Below are 22,653 nucleotides of genomic sequence, written 5' to 3' on the forward strand. Positions count from 1 at the left end.
TGATTTTTGAACTAAAGGATTCTCAACTTTTAAGTTTCCCTAGACCATAATAAAATAAATCGAAAAAGTTTTTCATGAAATCGGATTAATGATTATTAGGAGCCTAATTTGTTTTACACTATTTGTCCAATTTGTCCAATGTCAAACATCGTTCCGTTCGGTCACAACTGCCAATTGAGTAAGAAAAGATGCAGTTTTGAAAGTTGCACTTGCATCATGCAGAATTTAAAATTTCAAAGTTTCAAAACTGCATGATTTCTTACATAATGAGCTATTGTGACCGAACATAACAACGTGTGATATTAAACATTGGACCAGCAAAACAAAATAGGTTAATAACCTGTATAATTTTTAGTAAACTTTTCGGTTATTTTAAAAATCTTAGGGGGAACATAAAACTTGTGAACCCGTTATTTACCAATATAAGAAATACTTAATCCTCCATCCGTGCCTCCCTGTCTACATTCTTGGAAGCTCTTGGACAAAGGTCTTGGAACACTTTAGTGTAATGCATTAAAATCGACATACCCCTATAATGTTGATTGTAGCCCTTTTTGAAAAAATATTACAGTCGCATCATACAATACATGAACGATGTGCAAAAATTGTGCATTTTACACTGATCGGGCTGAATTTCAGTAGAAATACTATTGCCCTTCTGATTTTCTCTTTTATTTTTTTTGTCAGAGGGGCACTTTTTCTTTCATTTTTTTTTTTTTGTCAGGGGGGACTTTGCCCCACCTGCCCCACCGCTGGCTACGTTACTGGTATACAGTTTCCAGCAGGGTTCAAGCTGCACGCACAACGGTAAAACACCTTAATACGCGAATGATGAGGAAAGCAAAAAGAAAAATTCAGTAAATGTCCTACAGCACGCCATCTGCTGGTTACAATTATTAATAACCGTATTATAATTATATTCAAATGAGATGCATATAATATAAAAATTATGATAATAAGTCTAGGATGTCGGAAATACACTGTCTGATGAATGGGCGTTTCCAATAACGTTTCATTAATACATACATATACATACAAAATATTTTTATAACGCGCTTCTTACAGAGCGATCAGAGCGCAAAAAACAAAAATAAAACAAAAAAAATATCAACATTCTGGATACAAATGACACTTAAGCATTTTTTGAAAGAGTGAAGTGATGAAGCCTCCCTGATGTTACGTGGGAGGCTGTTCCACAATGAAGGTGCCGCAACACAAAACGATTTGTCACCGATGCATTTTTACCAACACGAGCTCTTAGTAATGTGGTGTCTTTGGAAGATCTTGTCCTACAACCAGTTGAAGGTATTTCTCTATGAGAGAGTAAAACACATAAATATTGGGGGGCATTACCTTGTAAACATTTATAGACATACATGCAAATCTTGAACTTGATTCTATCACGGACAGGCAACCAATGGAGGTTATGCATTAGAGGCGATGGACTTTCACATCTACCAACTGAGTGAATCAGCTTGACAGCTTTATGCTGAAGTGATTGCAAGCGGTCAAGATCTCTAGCATTCGCACCATAGAGCAAGGCATTTCCATAGTCTAGCCGTGATAGAATCAGAGCTCGAACTACACTATGTTTGGTTTCTTTGTCCAGATATCTACTGATACGTCTTACGTTACGCAAATGAAAATTTAGTGAAGATATTAAACTGTTGATGTGTGGAGTCATGGACATATGCTTATCAAAAACAATTCCAAGATTGCGGACTGTATCTGAAGGAACAATGATGTTATTATCGACTTTGAGTGTCACTGGTGGTATTTTGTTCAGACTCTGATAAGTTCCAGCGATGAAAAATTCAGTTTTACCTGGGTTTAGTTTAAGTTTGTTGTTTCCCATCCAATCTTTCAGCTCACAGATGCATTTTTCAAGTTTTGAAAGAGCAGTTTTATATGAACCCGAAACATTTGGGTCAAATGACACATAAATTTGCGTGTCATCTGCATACACGTGATAGTTTAATTCATGCCTGCGGATGATTGAGCCAACAGGAGTAGTGTAAACAACAAAATCTAATGGGCCCTTAACAGAGCCTTGCGGCACTCCATAATCCAAAACGTGGGAATCTGAGTAAATACCATCAATGTGAACCTGGCTAGTTCTACATTTTTTTAAAATTAAGAATTGAGTGCTGCAGTATACGATAGCTTTTTGATTCTGATGTTTTAATTTCTCCTCGATGTATATTATGAGATTACAGTTAATGTGGAAGTGTATGTGAAGGCTGTGATCTGATAGAAGGATATGATAAACGAATGATGGATAAACAAAGGATCATTGAGTAACAAAGCAATATTACCATTTCATTGGACATCTGTGACAACAGTGTGCATTCAAAATGGCGGCAATAGCTCCATTTGTTCTGTTAACCGGTTCATTATTGTTTTCTTCATGTTCGTGGACAAACGCGGCGGACATACAAGTATCCATTGTAACTCCTACAGAGACATCAGTAGTTGGTGGAATCATAGCTATTCGTTGTCAGGTATGGAATTTACAAAATCATCTTACTGTTGATATTTTACGTGAATCAAATTCACATATTGACCAAATCACTAATGGAGAAGAAATAGTACGACTCTCAGAAAGACTTAATGTGTTTTTGTCAACAAGATCATTTTCAGATGGGTCTTTAGTATACTTTATTACAATGGTTGGTGTTTCTTTCAATGATGGCGGGAAATATGTGTGTAAAGTATTTAATGTTCGAGAATACACCAGTATTGCTGAGGACGCCGTACATGTAGACATATACTCACACCCAACTAGTATGTATCCTCTGTGCACCAGCATACCAAATAAATCAACTACGTTAAACGTGCACGATATACTAACATTAAAATGCACGTCTGGAAAAGGTGTACCGACTGTTAATATGAAATGGATAAACGTTAAATCTGATCGTCACTTACCATCTCAGGATATATCTGAAGCAACTCTGATTCACTCTGAAGCTATTATTCAAATAGACGAATCTTATCACGGCGCAATATTTAAATGTGAAATTATAAGTGACGCCTTTCCTGATTGGAAACGAGGATGTACTGTGGGTCCTGTTACAGTAAGATCATATTCTACGGACGTACAGGGAGACATAGGAAACCCAAAACCCCCGATTACAAATACAGGAACAGAAGGGTCACGTAATTCAGGAATCCCACAATTTACAGGAAAGTGTGGGGAATGTTCTTCTTCTAATGATATTCAAGAATTTTATTTAACTGTAGCTACATTTGGTACAGGTCTTCTCACTATTATATTCCTTGTAACAACAATAATTATGTGTCGTAAATACCACTCCATATCTGAACAAACTAGAATACAACCTGCACGTGTACTTACATCTCAACAATCAGTTGAACCAGTTTATGTGTCATTACAAAGGCGCCCACAAAGCACTTATAGCGAACGAGAATATATGACTCTAGAGGATCCAAACAACCCGGAAAATAAAATCATCCTTCCGAAGGAAACTTTTGACGATTATTGCAGGACAATGAGTTTGAAAAGGGTATGATATACTAGTATGTTGATATGTAAATCTTGTGGTTTGATTTTATTCACGCTTCTTCTTTATGCCATAGATCAAAATATATTAAAATTTGACGATAGATGGCGGACAGTGTGATTAAAAAAGGTTACGATATTTGTCGAATCTGATTATAAAGTATGTGCTAAGCACGTACCAATTAATATAGGGCATGTTTACAGCGAAAAGCCCTGGCTGTATGACCTCTGGTAGCCTGTTAAAATATAGTACTACATGTATAATATGTATAATGTTTTATGAAATGTCCCCGATATCTGAATGGCGTGATTTTGACTAATATCAGCAACGTGAACTAATATAGTATATTCTTAGTCAGTGGGAGTGGGCTAGTTCGTAGACACATTTCTGATTGGACAATCGCATGATTTCGGGTGCCGTCTATCAGGCCGTAGACGACCCCACGTCATCATGCGTCTTGATAATGCATAACTCGCGTGTAGAGGTGCGCGTATGAATCGCGCTGGATGCGTAGACTAGTGCGGAATACGCGAACGCGTTAGCAATACTCGCAACAGAATACGTGAAGTTGTAAACAAGTTTCGTTCATTTTATAATGAGGGGAGTTTTTATGACGGTAGCTTAGTTTTTGCTTAAAAAATTTGTTTACAGTTATTAAAATAATATTTAACTGACTAAGAATGAGAATAAACGATAGGAATTTTTATTTTGCCTATCCTCTACCTATGATAGACGACAGGCAGGTCCAATATTTGTATCGTAGTTTGCGCCGGCATCCACTACTCAAAATATTGGACCTGCCTGTCGTCTATCACACGGTAGAGGATAGGCAAAATAAAAATTCCTATCGTTTATTCTCTAAATACGTATAATGTTTTATGAAATATCCCCGCTATCTCAATGGCGTGATTTTGACTAAAATCGGCAACGTGAACTGCTATCTATCGTTTGTCTTGAACATCCTTGCTAGACTTTTCAAGTTTTAATTTGAAAGTAAATCAATATTTCCATGTCAAGTCCCAGCAAACACAAAACGTTTTCTACATCATTCGCAAAAGGATGTCAGAAAACGTTCAAATGTCGGGTTATATAAAGGGAATATTAAGAGTATAAAACGTTTTCCTAACCTTAAAAAACATTTTTGATAATCTACTGCTCAGCAAACAAAAATGTTTTACAGAAAACGTTTAAATGTCGGGTTATATAAAGGGTATAAAAACGTTTTAATAACATTCCAAAAACATTCTTGAAAACTTGATACAAAACATTCTAAACAGAATGTTATTTTGGGAGTTGAAAAATATTTTCCGAAAAACGTTTGCCCAAAATATTTTCAATAACGTTTTAAAAACGTTTTCATGACCTTTATATAACCCGACATTTTAAATGTTATTAAAAGGTTTTGAAAAAACATTTTAAGAACATTTCTGTGTTTGCTGGGTTCAAACATTTTAACATAATGTTACTTAAGTATTGACACAATATTTGACAAAAATGTTTGTAAAAATAGATTACAATGACATTTTTTGAAAACATTTAAAAATATTGTTGTAGTGTATTTTCATACAAAACGTTTTAAAACGTTATCATGACCTTTATATAACCCGACATTTTAACGTTATTAAAACGTTTTTACCTAAACCAAAAGCCAAAATATAACTTATTTAAAACGTTTTAAAACGTTTTTGTGTTTGCTGGGGTGACAGTAAAATAATATCTTCAGTAGATTTCAAATAAATGCTATCTTCAGTAGATAGCAACTAAGAAGACTTTAGCACGTTTAGATAGCAATAAAAACCCAAATTGTTTTGTCATAACATTTCCCCAACAATACATTGATGAACTTGTTTTTAAATACACAAACAACAACCGCTTTAACTAACTTTGTTCGTGTAATTATAATAAGTTGCGTCAGTGTGAAAAAGATCATTCGATAATATCATTCAGTAGCTAGTATTGTCGTTGTATATGTTGTGTTCTTCTTTGTAATATAAAAACTATAAAATTATATTCCAACTAACTAGTAGGCAGCCAAAGAATAGATTCAAAAGGATAAAAGTGTGTCACACTAACAAACGGTTAACATGAAAACAGCACAAATGTGACACAACATCCATTGTGTCACATTTTTGCTGTTTTAAAGCTTCCTAAGTATTGAGTTATTTTGAAGATGATACGTATACTATATACAAATGTGTTTTTTAATGTAATGAAAATATATCAAGAAATGTCTACAAGTTCTATGATGTGTCTATAAAAGTTCTATAAATTTTAAACAACACGTTTATTTTGAAAACAAATGAACAACTAATTTTTCAAAACGATTTAAACAAGTCAAACGATTACGTATAGCATGTTTAGCGCAGAATTGAAAATACCGAAACTTCGTGTTCGCCATAGACATTCAAGCACGCCACCTGTTGTTTGTAATGAACAAAGCTCATTACATTATTCTAATGAGATGTATGATTATTTTCAGCATAATATATGATAATTAGTCTAGGATGTCGGGTACAGTTGTCTTTTCAGTGGGCGTTTCCATTTTCATTTCATGTGAGACGTGTATAAGACATTCCACGTTAGCTTTCGAATGTTTATAACCAGTATACTACAACGCATGTACATGTATTTCACTTTTTTCGTTAACAAGAAGATCATAAACTGAAACCTGGGGAACAAATGTAATGGACAATTAACAGACAAAGGAGGGAACGCCACTACTAATGAACTATTGGTGTTGTAGCATCGTGTATTTAATAATATAGAGGTTTCAATATGGCAGCGGTAACGGCACTATGTATTATGTTTGCTACGTGTTCGACACTACCTTCTTGGTCATCTGCTACCGATACACGAGTGTCCGTTTCTACTCCTACTGATACTGTTACAGTTGGTGGGATTTTAGCAATTCGATGTCAAGTATTGAAGCTAAAAAGTCATCAGACTGTTAATATATTTCGTGTATTGAACAGACTTACTGATCAAATCACTAACGGAGGGGAAATAGTACGATCCTCAGAGAGACAGAATGTGTTTTTGGCCACAAGAACATTTTCAGATGGATCCACGATATATTTCCTAACAATGGTTGGTGTATCGGACAACGACAAAGGTGAATATCTCTGTAAAGTTATGGATTTAACTAAATTTGTGTATATTGTTGAGGACTCAACCTGTATCCGTTGTGCACCAGTACTCCAAGTCAGCCCATTACGTTAAGCATGAATGAAATACTTAAATTAAAATGCACGTCTGCAAAAGGTGCACCCACTGTTAATATGAAATGGATAAACACTAAATCTACTATTCCGATATCATCTCATGTTATATCTGAAGAAAATCTGATTCACTCTGATGTTATGCTCCATGTAGACGAATCTTATCACGGTGTGCTGTTTAGTTGTGAGATTACCAGTGAAGGCTTTCCCGATTGGAAACGTACATGCACCATAGGACCTGTCACAATTATATCATATTCCAACAACGGACAGGGCAGCATGATAGATCCAATGACTATTAATACAGAAAAAGATATTCAAGGATCACGTGATGCAAGTAATCCACGAATTACAGGCAAGTGTGGACAATGTTCATCTTCGAATGATATTGTGGAATTCTATTTGACTGTAGCAACCGTCGGTACAGGTCTTCTCACAATTATATTCATCACGACAACAATAATAATGTGTCATAAATACCACAACATGTCTGAACAAACTCGGAGACAACCTGCACGTGTACTTACATCTCAACAATCAGTTGAACCAGTTTATGTGTCATTACAAAGACGCCCACAAAGCACGTACAGCGAAAGAGAATACATGACTTTGGAGGATCCTAACAATCCGGATAACAAAATAATTCTACCTAAAGAAACTTTTGACGATTATTGTAGGACAATGAGTTTGAAACGAGTATGATATTATGTCATGTGTATGTTTATTTTGATTGATTTTTTTCTTATTGATGTCATTATTAAAACTATGCGTGAAGCGAATAATTGTCATTTTTGACAATAGTACGTGGATTAAAATGCAATTCCTTACACCAATTAAGAATCACACGGGTTTACAACTAGGCGTGTCACATTGATCTAAATGAAGGTCTAATAAAAATGCAATTGTGGTACGGATGTTGAATCTTAAATGCAATTGAGACCAGAATAATGAAACATTCATTAATTGTCTTTTTATTAGATCACGCTTCTTAGCATCGATCAAGGCATACTATTTGTAATTCAATGTCCAATGTGACGTTTCATATTTGTGGTGTGAATTAAACCTGACACTCTGACAAAATTATGTACCAACATTATCTTAGGGCCATGCCTGATAAGTACGTCATTATCTGTATAATTACAACACGATGCAAATTTATAGATAAACATTTTACCACTGCATACTTACTTTAAAAAAAATCTGTATCATTGGTAAATCAAATGAATGTCTCATTGTTTCAGGTACGGCAATTGATTGACAAGCATTACACCGAAAATTAGGTCAAATTACAAAATAATAATAATAATAATAAAGCTGGTTGACTTTTATTAATAAACGCTATTTCAACTAGTTTAGGTAATATTTGGTATTGCAGAGCATTCGTTAGGTAGTTATATGTCGTAGTGAACTGATAAATTAAGCAGTATTTTGCAAGATCATTAAAATATCTCAATTCTCAATTATTTAAGTGGACATCGAGGTTAAAATTCCACATTGAATCAATTATGTGTATTGTCGGTGTATATTTATTAAAACAATCAAGCTCAAATGCTTGTATAGTACTAATGTTACTATAATAGGGATTCTACTTCTTGACACACATTTTTCCTGTTCTTTTGAATAACAATTATGTGAATTTAGACAAACCTTATACTGACATTTTTGAATACGAAGACTTGCGGCATATACATTTTATAACTAGTATTATGTGTTTATGGTTAAGATGGTAAGATATCTGGCAATTATAACACTAGCGGGACAATGCACTTCGTGTGGATCCCGTAAGTTGAGTAAACAAGTGCGGCAGTATTCCATACCAAAATTCTTGTAACCTAAAATAACCCGACATTTGGTATTATTTGACAAAAAGTAATGTTTATATGCTTTCTTTATTCGTGTCAAGAAGTTTTTAAATTTTTGAGTTGCATAATAATGTGGTCTCAGAGGAGTATACGACTTTTCTTTTTCCAGACCTTTATATTAAATAGATACCATGAGAGTTAAGACTAATATTGATAGTATTGTTAAAGTTATACATAAGATGAGCAAGTTTTCACATTTTGTAGTCGCATAATAGCGTGGTCTAAGAGAAGTAGTTACACCAAACGTTTTACAGAACTTCTTTTATTTATAGATATTCCCCTCTCAAAAAACAAACAAACAACAACAACAATGTACGAGTACATTTAAGATCTTAATTAGATTACCATGTACGGGGAAGGAAGATGTTCTTTTATAGGAAAGATGGAATAGTCAAATTTCGCCATTGAAATCAGGAAAATCTCTCCTTTATTTAGTATTAGCATATTTACATTACGAAAAACCTTTCTTATTAGCATTGCTAAGTGGAAAGTGGGTGAACGTATTATTTGAAAACAATATTATTAAACGAATGTCTTATAAGGTTGTGTGATAATTCTTTATTCTTTATATAATAGTGTCAATTCATGTTGCTTTGTTTTGTATCATGCTTTGGTGTTGTAACTAATCATTTATCAATAATGATATACATGATTATATACTAATAGAATGTAATATGTGACCGTACAGCACGAATGAGCCGTAAATGTCCTCAATTGTATTCTGAGTTACAGTGTAAAATGGGCATGAAGGTCATATTCATAGGTATTTCAATTTGGTGCTACGTGTATCTCATTAAATGAGGTACACGTAGCACCAAATTGAGGTACCTATGAATACGACCTTCATGCCCATTTTACACTGTAACTCAGAATACAATTGAGGACATTTACGGCTCATTCGTGCTGTACGGTCACATATTTGCAATCGTACGAAGTAATAGTTATTTCTCTGTATGCATCACCAATTGGATTATATTTGCTGTTATGATAAAATGATAATTGTTGAATAATAACCTGAATAAGTTAATAAGTTGTCTTTTCAAGTTTCATTTGTATGTGGTTGCAACATTATATTATCATTATTTGTTATTTTAATTAATAATAATAATAATAATAATAATAATAATAATAATAATAATAATAATAATAATAATAATAATAATAATAATATACTTATAAAAGGGTTCTATTACGCGCATATGTGGCCTCTATATTTTATATTATATGAAACCCTCCACCACGAATGAGCTGATATCTATCAAGCTTTTTTGAGATATGGTCTATTAAACGTGTCAAAAACAAACTCTTTTATCGCTTCTTTACTTCCTTTGCAAACATGCAACAGGGACGTGTAATATAACATTGTGAAGCATATTTTGAGGACAAATTGACTGTCCGATATCTCAAGAAGTGAAAATTACATTACAGCCCATTTTGTGGTGGCCGGTAACATATATATTATTTCCTTTTTAATGTACTTTATTGACATGAAGAACATGATAAATGCATATTTAAACAATAACAACAGAAATATAAATAATCATACATTTTCCTGAGGCTTTCTCATTTAAATATAGCCCACAACACAAAACTCTGAGTGGTTTAGACTAAAGCACGCCATCTATTTATTATAACGAACAAATCTCATTACATATTTTAATGAGATGCTGTAATATATCCAGCATAATATATGATAATTACTCTAGGATGTCGGATACATCGGCTATATCGTGTATGGGCGTTTCCAGTATCATTTCATTTAAGAATGTGAGCTGTCGTTTTCTGAAGGTTATTTGGATATTTATAATGTTCATGTAGCGTCGATGTTTACGATAGTAAAAATTTTAGTCTATCGTTTTCTTTAACGTCGTGTTTCTTAATATGGGTTACTATTAAGCTCTATTAACGGATAAACAAAGAGGCATCAGTACCAAATGCAATATTAGCGGCACATCGGGTATCTGTGATAACAGGCTCAACATGTTCAAAATGGCGGCAATGGCTCGATTTATTCTGTTCGCCGCATGTTTGATATTTTCTTGGTCAAAGGCGGCGGACATACAAGTGTCCATTTCTACTCCTTCTAATCCAGTACCAGTTGGTGGAATTCTGGCTATTAGCTGTCAGGTATGGAATTTACAAAATCATTTGACTGTTCATATAGTGCGCGAATCAAATACACGGACTGACAGAATCACTGATGGTGGCGATATATTACGACCGTTGGAAAGACTTAATGTGTTTTTGGCGAAAAGGACATATTCTGATGGTTCTTCTGTGTATTTTATTACCATGGTTGGCGTTTCTACCAATGATGGAGGTAAATACATGTGTAAAGTATTTAATGTTCGAGAATATACCAGTATTGCTGAAGACGCCGTGCATATAAATGTATTCTCATACCCTGCTAGTATGTATCCATTTTGTACAACTACGCCAAATGAACCAATTGCGTTAAATGTGCATGATATGCTTAAATTAAGGTGCACATCTGAGAAAAGTGTGCCGACCGTTAATATAAATTGGATTGACACAAAATCGGCTATTCGCTTATCATCTCATGACATATTTGAAGAAACTCTGATTCACTCTGAAATCGTTATTCAAGTAGACGAATCTTATCACGGTGCAGTGTTTAGCTGTGAAATTACCAGTGATGGCTTTCCCGATTGGAAACGAGCATGTACTGTAGGTCCTATTAAAATTAAGACATATTCAAATGACAATATGAATAATCGACAAATCGCGATTTCTAATCAGGAAATCCAAGGACCACTAGATGTTGGAATCCCACAATTCACAGGAAAGTGCGGAAAATGTACACCTACTAATGATGTACTAGAATTTTATTTGACTGTAGCCACAGTTGGTACAGGTCTTCTCACTATTATATTCCTTGTAACAACAATAATAATGTGTCGTAAATACCACTCCATATCTGAACAAACTCGAAGACAACCTGCACGCGTACTTACATCTCAACAATCAGTTGAACCAGTTTATGTGTCATTGCAAAGGCGTCCACAAAGTATGTACAGCGAACAAGAATACATGACTCTAGAGGATCCAAATAACCCGGACAATAAAATTATTCTGCCTAAGGAAACATTTGATGATTATTGCAGGACGATGAGTTTGAAAAGGGTCTGACTTACGTATTTTGATACTTACTTTAGTTTCATTCTTAAATGTTTATAATAACATGTATTGAGTATTATGTGCTCAAACATTGCAATATTGATCGTGCAAGAATTTTCTTGAAAACTCATTAATATGAATTTTCATTCTTTAAAAAGCGATGATTGGGTGTATGGATACAATAACCATACAATCATTGGTTAAATGACCAATCGTCACCCTGCTACTATAAAATACCAAAGTAATTTTTGTTGTAATTTGAGAACACGTGCAAAATATGGTTCAAGCATGTATCAGTTACGTAAACACCCTATTCATTTCTGATTATTCTTGTGAATAAATGCATGCTTGAACCTTTTTATTTACTTGTTCTCAAAATTACAACAAAAATAACTTGAGCAATTATCGTAGCAGGGTGACAAAATATCATGTATGGGACGCACGGTGAGTGTTATGCCCTATTTGTTATTCAATGGTAAAATAACGGGCCATGTACATGATGTAATTTGTCCATGATGACATACAGTGGTGTTTAATACGTGTATTCAATCCAGAGGAGGCACTTTTTGATGCATACCTGGCTCAAGATACCGTAAATTTGAAATGAATTTATAATAGTAGTAACTCTGATATTTGGACCACTAATTGACTTTTGGGTTAATGTACGTTTGTGAATGAGGGATGCAATGTTTTTGACGCGTGTGGCATTCAAATAATATATATCAATGTAATTGCTTGCAGTGTATTTTATTTATAGTTTTCATTACTGTATACTTCAATTATTGTTCTGTAAAACTTAAACCTATCGTACATTGAAAAGTTAAAACAATAACAAAATTAACCTTAAAACGTCTAATATGCTTGTATAGATACGATTGTGTACTAAGAGCAAAGATGTAGCCTATTTGTTTGTTTGTCACTGTCAACATACAGAACTATTAAAATGCTCATATTTATAAGATTTACCACAGGTTGTCTCAAAAGATCTCTCGGAAACACTAATTTGATGACAAATAATTTGAGTAAAACAGTGAAACTTATTGTCAAACTGTACCGTAAAGACGAATAATGTAGCTTTCATATAAACTTTATGAACACCTCCATGTGAACTCATTAAAAGCACATTTTTATCCAAAAATATTTGACACCATCATTCTCCCGGCACAATTAATAATTACACCGTGCGGTTTATGCAGCCCCTTTCAAACTAGTCTTATTCCAAACTTAATGTCAAATCTGAATAAGGGCATCATTAATGTAATTAAAATGTATAAAATTGTGTAAAATGTCTAACACATGGAGTACAAAATAATTAACCTTTTAAGACAAATTGGCACACATTTTCACGTGATTCAAAATATGCTATCCACAACTATGCTTTCGTATCAGGCAATGAAGCACGCCATCTTTGGATCGGAAGGACCAGAAATCATTATATATTCTAATGAGATGCGCAATTTTATCTAGCATAATTTTATTATAATTAGACTAGGATGTCGGGAATACATTATCTCGTGAATGGGCGTTTCCAATTGCATTACTACAAAGATTGTGTGCATATTTTTTCCGATGGATATTTTGATGTTGATGTTTTTCGCTCTTTGATGTGTGGTTAAAAGAATCCAAGTGTATCATTTTCTTTACTACTTTACTACTAGTAATACTAGTAATGTGGATTATTTGTACGGAGCTTGTGATCTGATTCAGTACCGATTAAAGGATAAACAAAGGGACTTAGGGACGCATTGGTATCCTAGTCGATATAGCACTGCATTGGGCATCTGTGATTATACTGCATTCAAAATGGCGACGATAGTCCCGTTTGCCATGTTAATGACAGGTTTAATGATGTTTTCTTGTTCAAGAGCAGAGGACGTACGAGTGTCCATTTCAACGCCAACTAATACAGTAACAAATGGTGGAATTTTAGCTATTAGCTGTCAGGTATGGAATCTACAAAGTCATTTAACTGTAAATATATTACGCGAATCGAATACACATATTGACCAAATAACCAATGGAGAAGATATTGTACGACCTTCAGAGAGACTGAATGTATTTCTGTCAACAAGATCATTTTCGGATGGGTCTATCATATACTTTCTTACAATGATTGGCATATCTGAAAGTGATGGAGGTGAATACGTGTGTAAAGTACTAAATTTAAGAGGTTTTAACATTCTTGCGGAAGACTCGATGAACATAGAAATATATTCGCTTCCAGCCAACATATACCCACTTTGTGTCAGCACTCCCAATGAACCAATTATGATACGCGTGCATGATATAGTAAAATTAAAATGCACATCTGAGAAAGGTGTACCGACTGTAGATTTGAAATGGCTAAACACTAAATCTAATCTTCCGTTATCATCTCATGATATATCTGATAAAACTCTAATTCACTCTGAAGCCGTTATTCAAGTAGACGAATCTTTTCACGGTGTAGTGTTTAGCTGCGAAATAATAAGCGACGCCTTTCCAGATTGGAAACGAAGATGTACGGTAGGCCCTATCACAATCAAATCATATTCTACTAATGTACAGGAGATCGAAGTAAACCCACAAACTCCGATTCAGAATAATGGAAATCAAGGACTCCGTGATACAGGAAACCCCCATTTTACAGGAAAATGTGGAGAATGTTCATCTTCGAATGATATACTGGAATTTTATTTGACTGTAGCTACTGTTGGTACAGGTATTCTTACTATTATATTCCTTACGACAACAATTATGATGTGTCATAAATACCACACCATATCTGAACAGACTCGAAGTCAACCTGCACGCGTACTTACATCTCAGCAATCAGTTGAACCAGTTTATGTGTCATTGCAAAGGCGCCCACAAAGCACATACAGTGAACAAGAATATATGACTCTAGAGGATCCAAATAATCCGGAAAATAAAATAATATTACCAAGGGAAACTTTTGACGATTATTGTAGGACAATGAGTTTAAAGAGGGTATGAATTACACATTCCGTTTATTAACACTTTCTGAATATTATATGATATGCCAATTTATTGACATTTTTTTGTCAATCAAATACAAATAATTGTTTCAAAAGTTAAGAAATATGTGTTGTGTGTATATATATATCTTTGATAATAAAAATAATGATATCATCATTTACACACTGCTAAAAATATAATGCATTTAAAAAACTACAGTGCTCTATAGTAATTTGTAAATGTATGCAGGAATTCGATTTTTATTATAATGGAATAGACGTTTTAAAAGACATTTTCTTTTTACTTGGTTCACAGCGGGTATTTCATCTCAATGCCCATAAAGTACGGCACCCATGCATCAATTGAAACTGTTGTTATACGTTGGCGGTAAGATACAAAATTGTACTACAACTGTTTTATGTATACCGTTAGTTTTATAATCATTGAATGTAAAAAAGAGCAAATTTACATATTAATTATACTTCTTTTTTGTATGACAAAAGTATGTCAAAAAGTGGGACACCTTACACATATAACGTAAATCGGGTCCCATGCCCACTTTAGCGATTTGTATAATTAAATGATGAATTTCTTTTCTTTCCCCTGAATTATTACATATGTTTAAAGTTACGTATACAATCGTGTATTATTTTTAAAAAAACCAGACAGATGAACTTACCAGGTCTATTTAGAAAATGTAGATTTTCCCTTTCATGGTCATGAAAATAATGTTAAGATATCATTAAAGGTTTTATCAGAGATTTTTTCTACAAAATGATAATAATAGGACAATTTAATATCATGTCTATTGCATTATACGTAAATAACCCGCTCTGAAAGTGTAAATTGCTATCTCGTGGCAAATTGCTGACAATTCCTTTAAGGTTATTAATTATTTTAAACAGTTGTGATTTGGTAGTTCACAGCATCTTACGAATGGTAGTGAGCTTTGGCAAAAAATTGCATTGCTCAATTCATAGCGAGCGTGTAGAAGAATTAAAATATCACAGATATACTTTTATAGGTGCTGCGGTTCTTGAGTTACGTTGTGAAGAGGGCTGAAACAACAGCACTTTTGTAAAACGTACATAATTAATTAACAACAATAAATTAAGCAAGTTTGCAGAGTATACGATTTGAAGAATGAACTTTTGCAAAACATCAACGTGTTAATTTTCAAAAATATATTGATCTAGATAATGAAAATCGATTTTTAGGTTGCTTCGACCAACAATACCTCGTCTACCCTTAAGTAATTATGTGACTTTGTTAAGCAGCTTTAAGTGTATTTACTTGTCCATTAGCAAGTTAATTGTATGATTTTGACAAATAACATATTTATTTATTTTATTCCATTGGGGTTTAAAACTCGCAGTCCATTAACTTTCTTTAATGAATGCAATTCAAAAGGTTAGAAAAAGTTGCCAGGAAACGTTTAAATGCCGGGTGTTACAAATGGTATATAAAGGGTATAACACATTTTCATAACATTCGAAATCATTTTAAAAAACGTACTGCAAAATATTTTAACATAATGTTGTATAAGCGTTAAATGTTTGCAAACAATATTTTACAACAACATTTTGACAATATTCAATTGATTTGCGGCAGTGTGTTTTCATGCAATATGTTTTTATGACCTTTATAAAACCAGACATTTAATGTTATTAAAACGTTTTACAGAAAACTAAACCCAAAATATAACCAATTTAAAACGTTTAAAAAGTTGTATGTTTACTGGTAAATGTTAAGAATGTTCATTATATTAGACAAGGGCACATAATGACATTTTTTATGCTTATTTTCCCCACCGTCCACTTTAACTAAAGGACAGCGTCGATATCAATATCTGGCCAACTCTTAAGTATGCCTGGCCTTCCCCCTTTGAAGAAGACTTCTGAAAATAGCGCCATCTGGAGATAGCCATGACACTAAAGCTAATTTTAAATTCTAATGAGATGCATAATATCCATGTTTTCCTCATAATGTATGTTAATTAGTCTAGGATGTCGGATGTTGAGTGCTGCTTTGTGTAGACAGGCGTTACTGCAATATGCTGTTTACGTGTTGAGTAATACCAGTGAACTTACAGTGGTTGTCATTACATCTGGTACTATAAAATGCTTCAGAAAAGGATTTACACATTCACATTTTTGTAATACAAGTAGAGTCAATGATAACGCAACAATCAACGGCGGATTCTGTGGAATTAGACATCACGAGCGTTATAATTAGACTGTACTGATCATCATCATCATCATCAACGGACATGATGGACTGAAAGGGTTTGGCAAAATGGCGACTGTTTTTATTACTCCATGGCTAGTCATTTTGTGCTTCTATTTACCTTTGATAGATGCAGCCCAGACCAGAGTGTCCATCTCCAGTCCTACTAGCCATGTAACTGTTGGTGGAATATTGACAATCCAATGTCAGGTTTGGGATATTCAAGATGCTTTTAACATCCACATGTATCGTGTTTCAAACGAACGGACTGAGCAAATTATCAATGGTGAAGAAATAGTACGTTCTACGGAGAGGCTAAATATGTTTTTGGCCACAAGAACATTTTCAGATGGATCTGCCGTGTATTTTGTGACAATCACTGATGTAACTAAAAATGAACAAGGTGAATATCTTTGTAAATTCTTTGATATAACTAAATTCGCTGTAACCGCTGAGGACTCAATTAACGTTGAAATTTATTCACTGCCCTCAAATGGTTACCCGATATGTAGTAGCGTTCCAAATCAACCAGTTGCATTGAATATAGGAGATAGATTAATGTTGAAGTGTACATCCGAAAAGGGCGTTCCTGGTATACAAATAAAATGGTTGAACGCTAAATCTGCTGAATATTTAACATCTACTGAAACAATACAAGACCATTTGGTGTATTCTGAAGTATTCACAGATATAAACGAATCTCTCCAGGGCGCATTGTTTAATTGTGAAATTACAAGTGAAGGCTTTCCTGATTGGAAACGTAGCTGCACTATAGGTCCTATCAGAATCATATACAATAATGCACATGCTGACGTGATGAATCCGAAAACTGGGGTTTCAAATAAAGGGATAGATGAATCAAGACATACAGGAAACCCACGACTATCGGGGAAGTGCGGGGAATGTTCATCTTCTAACGATATACTGGAATTTTATTTGACTGTAGCTACAGTTGGTACAGGTCTTCTCAGCATTGTATTCATTGTAACAACAATTATGATGTGTCATAAATACCACACTATATCTGAACAAACTCGGATACAACCTTCACGCGTACTTACAACTCAACAATCAGTTGAACCAGTTTATGTGTCATTACAAAGACGTCCACAAAGCACATACAGTGAACGAGAATATATGACTCTAGAGGATCCAAACAATCCGGAAAATAAAATAATCCTCCCTAAGGAAACTTTTGACGATTATTGCAGGACAATGAGCTTAAAAAGAGTGTAATTATTTTATTGCTCGAGCGTTTATCAACATTTGCCAATTAGATGCTTGGAAATATTCATGTTTGTGTTTTTCTCAGTTGAGATTTATATATCTAACATGTCTAATGACGCAACTGAGTGATATGTAAACGTATCTTGTATAAATTGCTTTTCGTTTTTACAAAATAAGATAATGGCAACAGATTCATCAACTATTTCATAAGTTTTTTCTCTTTCATGGGGTGACATTTTAGATATGATTTTATTCTGTAAAATGTTAGAAGAACCAAGAAGCAACTAAGAAGCAATTAAGATAACTAACCTAATGAGTACGCGATTAGTTACATCAATTTTCCCTTGCACGGGTGATTTGATTTGAAAACGATATATAAATCAGTTTTCATGAATTTTTCATAAATAGCTTAAAGGCTTAATGTACGATTTCCTTCAAATTTTAAATTTGTCATTATATACTCAAAATGCTGAAATAATACTAATAATAATGATCGGGAATGGTTTCTGTCCATTTTGAGCTGAAATAACGAGGTAACGTGAAAGAAACACTGCTTGTTATTTTTGCCGTTTAACGACTTTATGTCGAACTTTGCTCTGTTTACCTACAAACACAACAAATTTGGCTGATTCCATTTAGGTGCAAGTTGTGACATGTGTAAACATTACAAATATGCCAAAAAATCAGGTTTGCAAAAAATTAACCAAATTCATATTATAAGATCGTACATTATGACTTTAAAGTAACGTCTAAGTCTGACAAAGTCACATCTCAACGCTCATGACGTCATTGATCTGATTTATTAGCCTAATCCCTTAAAGTGGCACATAATTTTTACCTTACGTGCGTAGTATTTAAATATAACTGGTGTGTACTAATAGGGGTGACTACTAATAAAGCACGTTATCATTAATCATATGATCTTTATTATACTGATATTTAAATCACTATAAATAGCTGTGTAATTTAACATGTGTCTCTATAATGTTTTAATGCATATTTAAACGCTTCATTCATTATATTATTATGCTTCATGGTTTTAAAACATTTCATAATGTTATTACAGACATGTTTCTTTCAAAAACATTAATTATATAAAAACAATAATCAGTCCCATTAGTTTTATAATTGATATATACTATCTATTTCAAATCAGTAATCAACAAATTTAAGTATAAAAAAGGTTGAATTGTTCACACATAAGTTTCAAAACTTGTTTACTAGTTATCTCACACAGGCGGTTAAATTATTCAAGGGCGCCATCTCTTGTTGCTGATAGTTCTAACCTCATTTATAATTCTAATGAGATGCCTCATTATATCTACCGTCATCATAATGTATGTTTATTAGTCTAGGATGTCGGATTTTCAGCATTGCTTTGTGTAAATGGGCGTTCCATTATTTTGTTGTTCGCATGGATGATGTACCAGAGAGCCGATGATAGATCATGGCTATAAATGATCTTCAACATATATTTGAAAATATATCATGTTCATCTTTTTAATAAAGATTAGGGACACTTGCGGATTTACATCAAATACTGATTGATCAACGGAGGAGTAAGCCATCGTAAATTCCATACCTGCTTGTTCAAGGCGTATAACGCATGTGTACTGATTTTTCAAGATGGCGACTGCTGTTATTGCTGCGTTGCTGCTTATATTGTGCTCTTCTTTGTCTTCCTTGATGGATGCAGCTCAGACCAGGGTGTCTATCTCTACTCCTACTAGCCCTGTATCTGTTGGTGGAATTTTGGCAATTCAATGTCAGGTTTGGGATATTCAACCTCATTTTACTATTCGTATATTCCGGGTGTCAAACGGACGTACTGAACAACTGACAAATGGTGGTATAATCTTATCTTCAGATAAATCGAATATGTTTCTTGCAACTAGAACATTTCCAGATAGATCATCTGTATATTTTCTGACAATGACTGATATAATTGAAGATGACCAAGGAGAATATATATGTAGAGTAATTGATGTTACTGAATCTAGTCGAATAAATGAGGATTCACTTAACGTTGAATTATATTCATTACCTTCAAATCAATACCCCATCTGCAATAGTATTCCAAATCAACCGATAGCATTAAATATCGGTGATAGAATGACGCTGAAGTGTACATCAGAAAAGGGAATTCCTACCGTGCAGATGAAATGGAGGAATACCAATTCTGCTGGCTATCTTTCAAGTTATGAAACAATGGACGGTAATTTAATTCGTTCTGAAGTAATAACAGAGGTAGATCAATCTTTTAATGGTGCTGTGTTTCAGTGTGAAATCACAAGTGATGGTTTTCCAGATTGGAAACGAATATGTATTATAGGTCCAATTACGGTAAGGTCGCACCACATTAACGTAAATGAGAAACCACGGACTGAATTTGAGAACAAAAAGAACCAAGAACCAATTGATAAATTGAGTTTAAGAGAATCTTGTGGACAGTGTCCATCTTCTAATGATATGCTAGAATCTTATTTGACTGTAGCTACTGTTGGTACAGGGCTTCTTACCATTATATTCCTTATAACAACGATAATTATGTGTCGTAAGTATCACAACATATCTGAACAAACTCTGAGACAACCTGCACGTGTACTCACATCTCAGCAATCAGTTGAACCAGTTTATGTATCATTACAAAGGCGACCACAAAGCACATACAGTGAACGAGAATACATGACTCTAGAGGATCCAAATAATCCGGAAAAAATAAAATAATACTACCTAAGGAAACTTTTGACGATTACTGTAGAACGATGAGTTTGAAAAGGGTATGATAAATGCGATGTAGGTTGATTTTTATTTGACTTGTTTTGTGTGGTGGTTTTTTTCCCTTATCGATGTAAAATCTGTTGAATTGTATCTTTAAGGAATCGGATAGCAACGCTTCCACAGTATTTTTTGTGGGGCCTGAGAGCACATGTCCGTCTAGTGATATTCGCGATATAATACAAATTTTATGCAAATTATTAAAAATTGATATTTTTTAAATATTTTTGATATATAACAGTCCTTGACTTAAACTTTATAAATCTAATGATATGCACTTAAAGGGTATGTAACTGGGAGGAAAAGTCGTCCATCATTTGAAAATTTTGACCTTTCTTATTGAAGATATACATTCAAAATTGAGGTCTTTTGGGGATAAAATGCATATCTTCAATACGAAAAGTCAAAATTTTCAAAATGATGGATGGTTTTTCGGTCCACAAAGTGGGTTTATAAAGTTTACTTCGAGGACTGTTGAATGTCAAAAATATCAATTTTTACTACTTTGTACTCTCATCTCACGAAAAATACGATGCAAACGTTGCAATCCGATGCCTTAAGGTTAAGTTTCATATTTTTTAAAATTAATTATTCTGTGCACAAATTAAAAATCAGAAGGGTTTATCAGGAGTGATCTAAATCTAGGAGTGATCTAGAACTACTATAAATGCAAGTGTGGTATGAATGTTGTTTCTTAAATGCAATATTGTAAAAAGAATAATTTTAGCATTCATTAATTGTCATTTTATTAGATCACGCTTCTTAGTATTGATTATGTACCCGTGTGAAATGCGGAACGTTTCTAATCACTTGGCAATGTGACATTTAGTATTTGTGGTGTTAATTAAACCTGACAAAATATATACATGTATGTAGTATAATTAAATATGTATGTATGTATAATCAAAAACACAATCTCGTAACAAACCAATATAATATTCCTTTGTGTATAGTTTATAAGCAAAAAGGATTGTATAATTGGTACTATAAATGGGTAATTTACTTTAGTGTTTAAGGTATTCAAAGTGATGAAAGAATATTTTAAAACAAAATCTGTTTAACTTTTATCAAAACCGGCAATTAGAATGGTACATTGTTTCTTATGTTTTATAGCGATATAATGCATAATAAAGCATTCGTTGGATGTGAAAGAATGAATCAGTATTGCATATTATTAAATAGGCCTATAATTCAAATCCTCAATTTAACTGGAATTTGAAGTTCAACTGGAATTGAGGTTCAATTAAATGTTTAATCAATTATCTATATTTTCAGTGACTAATTTCAGTATAGGAATATGTTCTATATGTTGGTAAACATGTTTGTATTTCTCGTTTAAATGGTTAATAACAATTTTGAAAATTCAGACAAACCAAATATTCAGCATTATCTCAAAATTATGAATGCTGTAACTAGTATTTTGTGTTAACGTTAATTATTAAACTTATTAGCCCCAAGAACTTACGTGAATTCCCCGTTTTACTTCTTTCAAGATTTACAGTGTATTGTCATGTACAAAGAAATGTTATTTTATGGCAAAAATGTTTCTGCCCCTTTCATCGTTGAAATCAAGGGAATCTCTCGTTAGTGTGGTATACAAATTTCCAAAACAAAAACTCGTCTTTTTAGCATTGTTAAGTGCAAAGTCATTTGCCAGTTGTGGTTGTTCAATAATATTTGAAAACAATATACTTAAACGTTTGTCTTATAATGTTATTTATA

General features: G+C 33.5%; 2 protein-coding genes across 2 annotated transcripts; both read left to right on the forward strand.

Moving 5' to 3' along the window:
• The first annotated feature begins 16,314 nt into the window (after positions 1 to 16,314).
• Positions 16,315 to 19,139, forward strand: LOC140151816 (uncharacterized). The gene has a single exon (XM_072174144.1). The coding sequence runs from the start codon at positions 16,996 to 16,998 to the stop codon at positions 18,160 to 18,162; it is 1,167 nt and encodes a 388-aa protein (XP_072030245.1). The 5' UTR covers positions 16,315 to 16,995; the 3' UTR covers positions 18,163 to 19,139.
• A 211-nt stretch (positions 19,140 to 19,350) lies between these two features.
• On the forward strand, positions 19,351 to 21,078 carry LOC140152725 (uncharacterized). The gene has a single exon (XM_072175193.1). It carries the CDS (start codon positions 19,780 to 19,782, stop codon positions 20,878 to 20,880), a length of 1,101 nt encoding a protein of 366 aa, XP_072031294.1. The 5' UTR covers positions 19,351 to 19,779; the 3' UTR covers positions 20,881 to 21,078.
• Positions 21,079 to 22,653: the final 1,575 nt, after the last annotated feature.

Source organism: Amphiura filiformis, chromosome 5 (assembly GCF_039555335.1).
Source record: "Amphiura filiformis chromosome 5, Afil_fr2py, whole genome shotgun sequence".
NCBI lineage: Eukaryota > Metazoa > Echinodermata > Ophiuroidea > Amphilepidida > Amphiuridae > Amphiura > Amphiura filiformis.